The 13361-nt window shown below is 39.7% G+C and overlaps 3 protein-coding genes across 3 annotated transcripts; 2 read left to right on the forward strand and 1 right to left on the reverse strand.

Annotated features, from left to right (window-relative positions):
* Positions 1–567: 567 nt before the first annotated feature.
* zgc:162816 (uncharacterized protein LOC571260 homolog) lies at positions 568–5273 on the forward strand. Its single transcript, XM_067605121.1, has 10 exons — positions 568–672; positions 1270–1425; positions 1516–1645; positions 2819–2969; positions 3054–3234; positions 3559–3677; positions 3784–3910; positions 4175–4237; positions 4321–4426; positions 4535–5273. The coding sequence occupies exons 2-10, from the start codon at positions 1280–1282 to the stop codon at positions 4622–4624; spliced, it is 1113 nt and encodes a 370-aa protein (XP_067461222.1). The 5' UTR covers positions 568–672; positions 1270–1279; the 3' UTR covers positions 4625–5273.
* Positions 5274–6234: 961 nt separating this feature from the next.
* Positions 6235–11444, forward strand: orc2 (origin recognition complex, subunit 2). The gene is made up of 16 exons (XM_067605119.1): positions 6235–6356; positions 6688–6759; positions 6858–7019; positions 8323–8409; positions 8567–8656; positions 8748–8779; positions 8875–8932; positions 9046–9362; positions 9455–9564; positions 9671–9803; positions 10044–10140; positions 10230–10376; positions 10454–10625; positions 10730–10791; positions 10887–11005; positions 11087–11444. The coding sequence occupies exons 1-16, from the start codon at positions 6311–6313 to the stop codon at positions 11168–11170; spliced, it is 1788 nt and encodes a 595-aa protein (XP_067461220.1). The 5' UTR covers positions 6235–6310; the 3' UTR covers positions 11171–11444.
* Positions 11441–13342, reverse strand: cfap410 (cilia and flagella associated protein 410). The gene is made up of 7 exons (XM_067605123.1): positions 13101–13342; positions 12992–13010; positions 12788–12834; positions 12384–12613; positions 12151–12301; positions 11949–12048; positions 11441–11869 (listed from the first exon to the last, which is right to left on the reverse strand). Exons 1-7 carry the CDS (start codon positions 13175–13177, stop codon positions 11714–11716), a joined length of 780 nt encoding a protein of 259 aa, XP_067461224.1. The 5' UTR covers positions 13178–13342; the 3' UTR covers positions 11441–11713.
* Between the last annotated feature and the right edge of the window lie 19 nt (positions 13343–13361).

Genomic DNA, 13361 nt, shown 5'->3' on the forward strand with positions numbered 1-13361 from the left:
TGGTTAAAGTCCTTGAAACAGCCATCCACTCACACAGATGACTTTTCGTCCTCTTTATTTCACAGTTTCAATGGACGTGAATGCAAAAAGGAATATAAAATAATCAATACAATACAAAAAATAGAGAAAAATAAATAAAGTTAAAAAAGATGTATAATTCATGACTATTTGAACAGTAATGTAGACAAACAGAATAGAAAAACGGGGGATTAGTGGTAAAAACAATTTAGAGTTATACATTAAAATTATTACAAATACAAGGTTTTAAAGCCTTTTGTTAAAACAGGAGTCAATAGTTTTAACATGTAGTTTGAATTCCGTCAAGACAAAAAGTTTTGCTACCAGAAAATTTGCATCTGTATGTATGATATTTGGCTGACAACATCAATAAATCTATGACATTTGTTTTTCATTGGATCTATGAAAATTATGAAAACCAAATAGCACGTTATGGTTAAACAAATAAAAATCATTACATACAATCGAAATGATAAAACCAGTAGGCCTAATTATTGTGTGGAGAAATGGATAATTAATCGGCGATTAAAAATATCATTACATCAGTAAATGAGCTCATCCGGTTAGGAGGTTTGACCACTCAAGGACACCGTAGAAATATGTGAGCACAGCAGCCAGCGTCTCATGACTGAGAGAGGAATCACTGCTCAAGCGGTAAGTGACCAGTAGCGATCATAAACACCAGCTACATACACTGTGTAGAGATCATTTCTGTTAAATGAGGGCTTATTATAAAAAAGTATTGCTAAAAATGTTTGAGTGTCTATTTGGGAACCATTTTTGTAACCTACTGTAGACTGTAGCTATGTTAGTCTATTCGTGATTTTTGTAGTGTAGTTTGGTTATTTATTGATATTGCAATGAATATCTAATGTTACTGATTCCTTGATAAGTATTTATTGGAAAATGAGAACGAGGCAAAGAACATCTTATTGATTTGTTTTTAAAGTTCAAAGGTCTCAACATTACACAACCTGAGGCATTGCAAAGCTGCACAGAAATGGGTAGAAAAAGTATGTGCTGTGTTGTGAGTTTTATATATATATATATATATATGTGTATATATATATATATATATATATATATATATATGCACATCCATGTATACTTTCCTATTGTAAGAATAGTGTCACTTTTGGGCCAGTATGTGAGTTAAAGCTAGTCATGCATAAGGATTTAATTGCATGTGAAATATCTGGTGTTTGTGTGTGTGTGTGTGTGTGTGTGTGTGTGTGTGTGTGTGTACTCCAGTGCTGCCAGTATGGAGGGGGAGCCCATCTCCACGCTGTTTACTCCTGCTCTAGTGGTGGATGTGGACAAAGTGAAGAGAAATGCCCAGAGGATGATTGAACGTTGTAAGAAGCTGGGAGTCCAGCTTCGCCCTCACATGAAGACCCACAAAACCCTGTATGAATGCACACATACACACTACATTCATACAGGTCAGTCATATATAAGGGATACTGATGAGGTCTGTGTGTTTCTGTTCATGTGTAGTGAGTGTGCTGACATACTGACGGGTGGATCACGGAGGTGCATCGTGGTTTCCACGCTGGCAGAGGCCAGTTTCTATGCCGACCACGGATTTGATGACATCCTCTATGCTTATTGTCTTCCCTTTGATAAGGTTCTCTCAATTCACACTACAGCTCCCAGTTGCCAGTTACCACACACTCATTCTGTCCAGGTTTTGATTATGTAGTGCTGTCACACTGGAAAAGTAACTAAATTAAATATACTCCAAAAAAAGTCAGCATGCATCCTAAAATACCCTTGTTGAGTGTGCAAGGAATTCCTGGAGAGAAATGGAGGAGCTGCTCACAGCTTCATAACAACAAACAAAAAAATAAATAATAAATAACATTTTTCTTTCCCTTTGAGAAGTGTAATTGACATCATTTTCAGTTAGTACAAAAGGGTTACATTGATTTTGAACTAACCACAAATAGAGTACTGTATGGAATAGGGGACACAACTTTTCACATTAGCAGACATTAGTTGTTATGGCAGGAAAAACACAGGTGGAACTAATACATTTAACAAAGTAGTGACAGCTCTGTTGTATGTGAGTGTACAGATAAGCCATGACAGTGGGCCAGCAAGCACAATAGCATGACCCTCCAACTGGCACACCTCAGACTGCAGCTTCGTTGATGGTATTAATTACACCTGTGCTTTTCCTGCTGTGACATGTAAAAATATCTACCATGAAAACGGATTCACCCACTGTACTAAAAACCAAGACCTGAGTGATACTGTTTCTCAGTGAAAACATAACTAAAGGATGATACTGAGTTACTCAATTCTGGTGTCAAATTTTAACCAATTATAATCTCTTACAAACTGAGATCTGACATAGACATCTGAATAGCTTACTTTTCTTCAACAACCGCTGAAAAGTTTTCAGTTTACTATGAGATGAAAGGGAGAAAAGCGAGCAACTAAACACATTTAAAAACCTGCTACCAGCAAATGTTTGTTATTTTACTTTCATTTTTACTTTTTCCAAATGACTGAAATCATTAACTTGTTATCAGCCCTAGTAGCCTACTGAATGTATGGAACGTAACCACAACGTCCCCAGTTCAATTCCAGCAGTGGATCTTTGTTGTCTCCCCACAATGAAACAATGAATTGACTTATTGTTCCAGCAAAACTGAATCACTACATGTAGCTATTATTAACACTGATTTGACGTACTTCTTATTTCTCATAATTTTTGTATTCCTTTGCCTTATTTCCCCTCTGTACATCAAACACAAATCACATTAACTTTGTGCGTGTGTGTGTGTGTGTGTAGGTGGAGCGTTGTGCAGCCCTGTCAGAGCGGCTTGATCTCTTCCAAGTTTTATTGGATCATCCTGATGCTCTGGAGCAGCTCAAAAAGAGACCACTGAGAGACGGTCGGCTGTGGCACGTTTGGCTGAAACTCGACTGCATGAACGGGAGAGGTAAACAGGCAGGGAAACCAGGAAACAGCTGATCAGCTGTTGAGATAAAATGCCTGCTGATCGTGCATTTGCTCTTTGCTGTAGCTGGTGTCCTGCACTCAGAACCCGAGGCGCTCAGATTGGCACAGGCCATCGCTGAGACGGCAGGCGTGGAGCTGACAGGAGTGTACGCTCACTGTGGGAACACCTATAACTGCAGAGGAGTAGAGCAAATACACGCCGTTGCCCAGGAAACCACCAATTTTACTCTGCAGTTCATGGAAAAGTAAGAAAAATGTGACTCCATGTATCCCACCTCACTTTTAAATTAAGAAAAGTGCATTTATGAAGAATTAATTCCCGACCGGCAAGCACCAGAGGAAGGACAACTGTTTTTTCCTCCTGACAATACAATGTCTTTGCCACACAAAATTCTAGTTGTTAATCCGCCATGATTGTAGGAGAAAAGTTAGCTGTATTATTGTATAATCACATTATTAGGAGGTTACTTGCAGCAACAGATGGTAACAAGTAAATTACCTTTTATATTTATGAAACTTAATATTGATAGAATCATTCATTTAACATCTCTGGGTGTGTTTTCTGGCAGATTGAAGGCTGTTGGCATCACCTGTAAGTCCAGCATCGGCTCCACTCCGTCCTGTAGTCACCCCATCAAAGACATGGCGCTGCTCAGCGAGGTGCATCCGGGAAACTACGTCTTCTACGGTGCGTGGATGTAAATGTGGTCGCACCGGTGTCTGGTCTTAGATTCCTGCAGAGTCACATGACACCAATGATAATGTTTTTTTATGTACTTTTTGGTTGCTTCTAGATGTGCAGCAGTCTGTGATTGGCTCATGCAGTCTGGAGGAAGTAGCTGTGCGGGTTTTGACAAGAGTCATCGGGCACTGTCCTCACAGGAACCAGCTCCTGATTGACTGTGGATGGACTGGATTAAGGTACGACCTTCGTCAGTTATATTTACCCACTTTTGTATTTGCACAGTGGACTTTTCTAGTTATCATCTCTAGTTCATATATGTAATTCATGTAGATCTGTAGCATAAGGGTAAGGATTTATAATGCCCACCAATTAGAACAGAGACATTACCCACTTTTTTACTCACTACTACATTACTGACCTTTACACCTTTATTTATTTAACATTTGATTTAAACTTGGCACTGACATAACCTTTCACCTGTTGTTGCTCACATCTCTCAGTTTGGACGGAGGTGGAAAACTTCCCACTGGATACGCTGTGATCGAAGGACACCCAAACCTCAAGTAATGAAACGTTATCTTGTCTCATTTCTCAATATCAAACTTTAGTGTAACTGATGTTCTGATGTGAGATGTTTTTCCTCCAGGTTGTTGTCCATGACCCAGGAGCACGGGAGAGTGGAGCCCATCTCAGGACCTCTGGATTACAGCAAATACCCTCTGGGCTCTCTGCTCACACTGATCCCATACCATGTTAGTACTGTTCAATGTGGAGTTAAGCTTTTTCGTCAGTTTTATCGTGTCAATTTTCCTCTTATCTCGCTCTCTCTATATCTCTCTCTCTGTGTTGTTGTTCTGCAGTCGTGTGCAACAGCGATGATGCATCCTGTGTATCATGTGCACTCTGAGGGAAGTCTGCTGGGGAAGTGGACGCCAACACGTGGGTGGTGAACTGCTGCTCAACTGATCACATCACCCTGTTAGGATAGCCAGATGATCACTAAAATAAAGACTGGAACAACTCATGTCACCTGTAGTTGGACGACTGCTCTCTGTTCCTCTGGAGCAAAAGATACTTATCAGTAATAGAGTATCATTACAAATTAAAAGTGTAGATGTTTTCCAAAACTGATGATTAAATAACACCTAGTACTTTTCAAAGGGAAATAGGCAAAGAAATGTTAATCAATACGCACATTTAAGCTTTTAAATTTCTAAAAAAAATTACATTTTTAGGACTGTTGTTTCCTTTTCATTTTATTGATGTCACCTTGCAGTATTTTGAAATGTGTCAGTATGTGGATTGTGTTCATGGGTATGATGCTACAGATCATGTGTGCCAGCTTGACAGTGAAACACCAGTGAATTATGAAGTAGGCGTTTGTGTGGTTTCTGCATCATATGGTGAAGGGCATTGAGTTGGACTCATGTCCAGATGACTGAAAACAGACTGCATAAAAATGATGAACACATGCATGTAGCCTATATATCTTGATTTTAACCTATCTCTTCCAGAAATGTGCATTTTTTAAAAATCATTGTTTAGTTTTATACATTGTCTTTGATTCTTGATGGAAAAAGAAGAAAGACGCTTTGCTCAGTGTATAGTCTACTGCCTTCTTCTGACTAAACAAATTTACTATTGTTGTAAATTTCTTATTATTTTCTTTTTATCAGTAATACATTTGTGGATACATTTCTAAATAGGTGTCATAATGAGCATAGGAATAGGAATATATTAACATTTTTCATTTAATATGGTAAAACATAATTCCACTGTCAAAATGTTTATTATTGTTGTTGTTTATTACAAAACTTTTATATCCACAAACATTTCAACATCATCATACAGGCAATGATGTATAAAACATACAAGAAATAATAGCAGGAACCTAACACAAATATAACTAAGTAAAAAGAAACAAGCAAGAAAAAATACATAAATGAGTACATAAAACAAAGACTAAAAGATACATTTTAAAAACTGAAATGGGTTGGGGGGTTAAATAATCTATCTATCTATCTATCTATCTATCTATCTATCTATCTATCTATCTATCTATCTATCTATCTATCAAATTAGGACTTGATTAAAGACACAGCTCATGGGGGGTCCATAGAACAATAAAATACAAAGAAGAAAAATAAATAAATACACAATGTATGATATTAATAATAATAATAATAATAATAATAATAATAATAATAATAATAATAATAAACGTTAATGTATAATAAATAAATTTAATGTACTGCATCTGTTCACATTTTTATACTTTCTTGGAGATTTAAAATAAAGAGAGAAATAAAGAGGTTAGCTATTATCACAACGTTGTTACATAAATATTCAAATTCTTGCATGAAAAAAACAAAGTTGTTCTTGAGAGTCTATGTATTTGTCACAAAATGTACATTCATTACATTCTAATTTCTCAAAAACTCATTTATCGGGTGTATATATCATTAATAACAAAAATGTGTTACTAGGTTGATGTGCATCTTGGGAAATGTTGTTTTTTACCGAAGGAAGCGTTCTGATTGGCCACCGCGTGACCTTTCACTTGTCACGTGGTTTAAAAACTTTAGGAGGATGGCGCGGAAAGTTGCCACACCAGCACAGTGTATAGCTCTCAGTTTATGATACTTTGTTTATGTTCTCCTGGAGCGATATTGACCCTATCAGGTAAGTTACGACTGTTCAGAAACATTATTGAACTCTTCCGCTTTTCTTATTTTACATTCAGCGTGCAGCAGCCGCACATTGCAGCTGAGAGTCTGTCACTCCTACAGCAGGCTGTAACGTCACATTGTCAGCTAACGTTAATGCAAGTTTAACAACGTTACCATGACTGAATTAAAAACCTTCATTGTCAGTTAATCATTCAGCATTGAGAGCCTTAGTGCACGTCTGTATCATGGATATATATATATACCTCCATGGTCTGTATGTGTGGTGCTTGTAAAGTCCTGCTAGCTGGTTTCTGTCACACTGTGTTACTTTAATGTCCCTTTAGACATGAGTGTGCTGGAGGTGAAGTTCATTGGGGATGGAGATGTTCTGGAGCACATCGTGGACAAACAGGAGGGTATGGACTACAGATTCATCTTACTTCTGCTAAGATGTTGTTAATGAGCAGCTATCTGTCCTCTTTTATCTCACTACCTGTATGTTTCTATTTGAAAGGTGTGCAGAGCAACTCTGGGTCTGTTCAGAGGATGGTGACGTTTAAGAGCCCAGCTGGACGACGGGCCAGAGAGGGAGCAGAGCATGATGGTTGTGATGATGAAAATGGAGTCCTTGATGAGCAGAACTATGTCCAAGCTTTGGGAACATACAATACAGAAGGTAAATGAAGAAGAGGCTAGTTCTGAAAACACACACACAGATCTCTTCGTGTTTGTATAGCAGAGCTGCAGTTATTGGTGGGTTGTCAGAAAATTAATCACAATTTTCATAATTAAATAATTGTTTAAGCAAGTTTTTGAGCTTCCCAAATGTGACTATTTCCTGGTCTTCATTCCCCTCTATGATAATAAACCAATTATCTTTTGGTTTTGGAACATGGTCGGACTAAACAAGACATTTTGAAGAGTAACTATGGACTATGTGAACTTAAAATTCAATAAACTTTATTTGTCCCCGAGGGGCAATTAGAATGGCAGGCATATATAAACAGACATTAAAAACATCTATAAAAAGTGGTAACTGTGTTGAGAAAGTGCATAGCTTGTTGGAGTCGAGGGTAGTGGGAGGGGGGAGTTAGATGCTGAGATTAAAGAGTCAAACAGCCTCGGAAACAAAATATCTTCCTCCGTCAGACCTTTGAGCATCTAATGGTACAAGGAGTCTTCCAGAGAGAAGCCATTTAAGGAGGAGGAGTTGAGGATGTGTGAAGGGTCTTGGATGGATGGATCTGACCTCATGGACAGTCTGAAGTGATGCTTCTTAGTTTATTACTAATTATTTTTGAGCAAGTGTAAACTACACTATTGAGGTGCTTCTTGTTTTGGATATTTAAGGACTGATACCAGCAGATGAGTGAAAACGTAAGGATACTTTCATTAAAACAATTGTAGAAAGAGATGAGTATGGTCCTTGGGACATTTTTCACAATTTACAGACATTTTACAAACTACACAAATAATCCAGAAGATAAATTAATCAATAACAGAAATAATCATATGTTGCATCCCTGTTGTATATCCTCTTCAGACAGTGAATATGTTATTGTACCAGCTGCCAGTTTATTAGGTACACGTAGCTAAAAACTGATTGAGTCTAACACAACATCCCTGCAATAAAACCTTCATGAAGGTTATAATGTTGGTGTTTGTTGAAACAGTTTTAGAGAACTGTTGCTCAAGTTTATGATAATTGTGGAGGCTCGTAGTTTGTGGTGAATGAGACCAAGAGGTGTTTCTACTATTTTGTTCACCCATATATCTATTATATGGGTGTATATCGAGTATATTAACATTTCATAATATCACAATTGGCCAGTTGTGGGATTGACGAAGCCCCGAATCTTCCTGGTACAACTTGAATAAAGCATGAGGCCGTTGTTTTTAGTGCTGCTGCAGTAATAATATAAAAATGATCATTGTAAGTAGATATTCCTCCACTTACATTGTTTTTATTTGTCTTACAGAGGATGATGAAGGTTTGTCCAGAGTGGCGGGATCCTCAATTTTCACTTTTCAGAAAAACAAACGTGCCCACAGCATGGCCCAGACTGGTGAGATCCTCACACACACACACACACACACACACACACACACACTCTGCCACACAGACCTTCTCACACTATATAACATCAACTCTTTTTTAACCGACAATTATTAAGTTGTGTTTAAGGCTATTAAACACTTTTGCCTTTATGTTTTTACACATAGCAAGTGAGTTAGCACGGACGCCTGGGAAAAACGTGACCTTCAGCACAGCCCCGAACACTGAACCATGCACTCCCACCCGAACAGGCCGCAGTGAGTCACACACATCCTCGCTGCCTCTTTGTGTCGGTCTTATCCTGTGTCCATCCACATACAACTAAGTGTACTCTGTCTCTCTATCTAGACCACAGAGGTGAAAGCAGGACACCACAGAGGGTGAGACTAGAAGGAACTTGTTCACTTGTCTTTATATACACTTCAGACTCATCAACCTTTTAGGACAATGTTAACATCCACTTCTTTAATGACAGAGCAAAAAGGTGCGGTTTGTCTCTACTACACCCCACAGGCTCAGGAAAAGAATGACAAGTAAGTTTAAGGCGTTATAATGAGAATACTGTCCATATTAAAACAGGTAATATGTGTCAAATTAGACACTATCTAGACATCGGCTATTATTTAAATCTTTTTGATATTTTCAGCTCCAAGCCTCCGGTCAGACAGCGACAGTGAGCTGTCACCCTCAGACTCTGGGGAAGAGGAGGAGGAGGATGAAGATGGGATGGAGGAAGAGCAGAAAGTGAAGAAAGAGGACAAGGAGAACCTAAAGACCCCAAGAACGCCTAGTAAAGGTTTATCTGCAGCTCTCTACAAGACTCCCGCCAAAAAGAGCAAGAACACCTCTGAATCCCTCAACCAGCCCACTATGATTGAGGAGTACTTTGAGGCCCACAGCAGTTCAAAAGTCTTAACATCAGACCGCACACTTGAGCGTTTACACACCCCTAAACTCGACAGGGTCTGTATATAACAGCCAGCGTTCTCAGTGTGTTCATTGAGCTGCTTCACTGTGTTGTATAAGTAGAGTACATCTTTATTTTGTGTTTGCAGGAGACGCTGGTCCAGCTTTTAGAAGGAAAACTGCCCTGCTACTCGAAAGAGATCCAGCAGCTCCACAACAAACACAGAAAGCACTTTAGCAAATGGATGTTACAGTTACAGTAAGTGTGGTTTGCACTTTCTTTACTGCACACGTTTTCGTAGTATTTAAACAACAATACAAGACAGAAATTGTCTGTGTGTGTGTGTGTGTGTGTGTGTGTGTAGGTTGGGGTTCAGTGTGCTGGTCTACGGTTTAGGCAGCAAAAAAGCTCTGCTGGAGGACTTCCGTGTGTCTCACTTGTCTCAAGAAATCCACCTCGTGGTCAATGGATTCTTCCCCTCTATCACTCTGAAATCGGTCAGTATCCACAGACAAACAAGAAGAAAAAACGCTTTGAGTAAAAGTGCGTAGTGTATTTGACAGCTTATATGAAAAATAAAGTTTGGACATAAAAGGAGCACAAGTGACAAACGTCCATCAACTGCTAGAAAACATTATAAAAGAAACACCGGAGCAATATTGATATAGTTGGATTTTTTTTTTTTTTTGCTTTTTTCTTCTATCTTTGTCCATGAACATGCTATACTTAAATTGCAGATTTTAAATGCTCTGACGTGTGAGGCTCTAGAGTACCAGGGAAGTTTCCGAACCCCCTCTGACCAGATCCAGTACATCTCTCAGACCCTTAAAGACAGTGAGTGCGTCTGAGTCTTATTATAAAATCAAAGCTTGTTTTAAATCTTGTAGCTCTTTGTGTTTTACGGTTGAAGCTTTTCCTCGCAGGTCCAGATCTCCATGTGTACCTGCTAATCCATAATATCGATGGAGCAATGCTGCGAGGAGAAAAGACCCAGAGTGCACTGGGGCAGCTTGCATCCCTGCCCAACCTTCACTTGGTGGCTTCTATCGACCACATCCATGGTCCACTGGGTGAGTGTTTGTTAATGTGTGTCCTGCAGTGTTAATAAATGATCCATCATAGCTGAATGTGTCCTGTGTGTTCTCAGTGTGGGACCAGTTCAAGCAGAGCCAGTTTAACTGGTTGTGGTGGGAGTGTGTGACGTTCCAGCACTACGCAGAAGAGACGTCGTATGAAAACTCTCTCCTGGTGCAGCAGACTGGCGCTCTTGCTCTGTCCTCCCTTACACACGTGCTGCGCAGCTTGACATCCAATGCAAGGTACCATTTACACCTTAATTATGATTTATTTTCAGAGCTGTTAAAGGAAACTGTTAATTCTTCACGGCCGTGTGTCTCCGCTCTTTTTTTTTTTTTTTTTTCAGAGGAATTTTCAAACTGCTGGTGAAATTTCAGCTGGAAAACAGAGACAATCCTTCATACGCAGGTGCGTACACATTCAAAACTTCAAAATGCTGAACAGATTTTTTTGCTTTGCTTTATGATCATAATGTTTTCTATCACTGTTTGTGCCACATGCAGGATTGTCCTTCCAAGATTTCTACCAGCGTTGTCGAGAGGCGTTCTTGGTGAACTCCGACCTCACACTGAGGACTCAGCTGACTGAGTTCAGAGACCACAAACTCATACGAACACGCAAGGTTGGAGTCCTGTTTGATTTCACAAATCATATTCAAAAGCAGATTGGAATCTATCTTACATGTATTCCCATGATTGTCCAGGGTGCAGATGGAGTGGAGTACCTGATCGTCCCTGTGGACACCAACACACTGACGGATTTCCTGGAGAACGAGGAGGGTGACTGAGAAGAAAAGGCTTTTTGACTCTGATCAACTACAGTCCATGGACTGACTTTTCCAGCAAATAGATACAGAAGGCCCAGTTACATCTGATTAACATAAGACACAAACCCATCGTACAGCCAATCCACAGTTTAATTAAATAGTTTGAGTCAAATAGTTGCGGAAATGTTTTGCCCTAAATGCCCCTTTGTAGCACTGTGACTTTCACATTGTGTGTTTTGATGCATACACGGTTTCTGCTTACATCTGTGAAATTAAAATCAACACTGAAAGTTAATGTATTGCAATTTTATTTAATTACAGAAATAGATTTGCATTCAGCAAAACATACATTCTTTTGTTCTTACAAGGCAGGTAGGCATGCGGCTCTAAAAAAAAAAAAAAAAAAGCCAAGTTTTATGTGTGAAAACTGGACTGAAAAGATCAGTAAAAATCAAATCACATGCGTATTGCAATCGGAGGGGGATGTGAGGGTTGTGGTTCTGTGAGTTTAAGGTGGAAGAGGGGAGTGTGAGGTTTGGCCCTGAGTGCAAGCTATGAAATGTTTCAGTGTTGGATGTCGGCAGTTTTCTGTGTGTGTAGTGATTCTCCAGAGTCCAGTGTGTAATTCTGGAGTCTGTTCTGCGTAGCTGTGTGTACAACATGTAGCTCCTCTTCATCCAAATCCCTCAGCAGCAGCAGCACTGCATCAAGAGTGTGTGTCTGAAAATAAAATACAATTTTCAATATTCAAAAGTCCTTTTTAGCTTTAAGGGAGTATTGCTTAGAAATAAGAGGCTACCTTTCTCATAGATAGTCTGGTTTCTCTGGTTGACGGAGAAGAAAGAGAGGGGAACTTGTCTCTGGAAAGGGGCTTCATCCCCAACTCTTCCCGGATTTTACTAGAAACAAAAATCATTTGTTCTTAATATGTCTACATTTGTTTGGCAGCTAAAGAATTTTCTGTTTTTTGGTGAGTGTTTGTGTCAATCCACAGGACTTACTTGGTCTCCTCCATGTTATAGTTGAGCGGGTCATTCTCTGTCTCTGCGTCTGGATGTCCATTAGCAGAAGGCTGGTTCTGGACAGTGCTTGGGGGTGTGGTGACCTCTTCACCCTCCATGAGAGCCAATGCAATCTCATCCTCTGTCACTACTGCACACATACACACAAAAATACGTAAAACACTGTACACGAATGCTTCATTATAGGCGTGTAAATCACCTCTGAAGCTCACCTTGGTTGTCTAGCTTCTGGAGGCGAGGCAGGCAGCGCAACACAGTGAGGCGATACTGGCTGGAGTCAGTTCCACAACAAGGGTTTTCAGCTAACCAGAGAACTCTGAGGCGCGTCAACGGACGCAAATGAGAGAGCTCAGAGAGTGAAGGGATCATGTTCCTTCTCAGGTAGAGCTCACACAGAGACAGGCAGCCAGCCAGAGGAGAGAGAGACAATATGCTGTTGACACTGCAGAAAGAGAGAGAGAGGAAAGAGCATCACAGCAAGGATTCATGGATCATCCCAATTGAGCCACTGCCAGTGTAACAGTGTCATGTTGTCAGTGTGAACAGTGGCTTTGTGTGTGTGTGTGTGTGTGTCAGAGAGGGAGACAGCATGGAGACCAAAACATTAAATACCAACCTCAGTGTCAGCACCTCGATGTTGGGCATTTGAGAGAAGATGGAAATCTGAGAGCATAATGGGACAGTTCAAACATTATTGCATATATATATATTCACACAACCTGATCTCTAACGATGAAAAAAGCTGACTAAAGAAGTATATTTGGACAAGAATGAGAAGCTAACCAAACATGACACCCATCAGCTGTTTTTGACTACTCACATCAGTCAGGTTGCATCCCCTGCAAAAATGAAAAGCGACGTTAACACAAACTTATAAACACAGATCAACAAAATAACTGGCATGCTATAAATTTAACACCTAAACTTACCAGCAGTTCAGTTTCTTCACGCTATCCAAATCGGAGGCCTTAGCCTTAGCGAGAACCAGTTTACGTGTCAGCTTCATAGCATATCACCTAAATACGAGGTCGACAAACAATATTTTCAATGCACTTTATCTTCACGAACAACAGAGGCCGCATTACAGCAAGCTAAGTGGACAAACATTTGAATGCAGCAGCGGGGACATCGTTCCTGTCCACCACACGAACACGCATGCGCGTATCCACTGAAGCGTCCTTAGTTACACG

Source organism: Thunnus thynnus, chromosome 12, assembly GCF_963924715.1.
Source record: "Thunnus thynnus chromosome 12, fThuThy2.1, whole genome shotgun sequence".
NCBI lineage: Eukaryota > Metazoa > Chordata > Actinopteri > Scombriformes > Scombridae > Thunnus > Thunnus thynnus.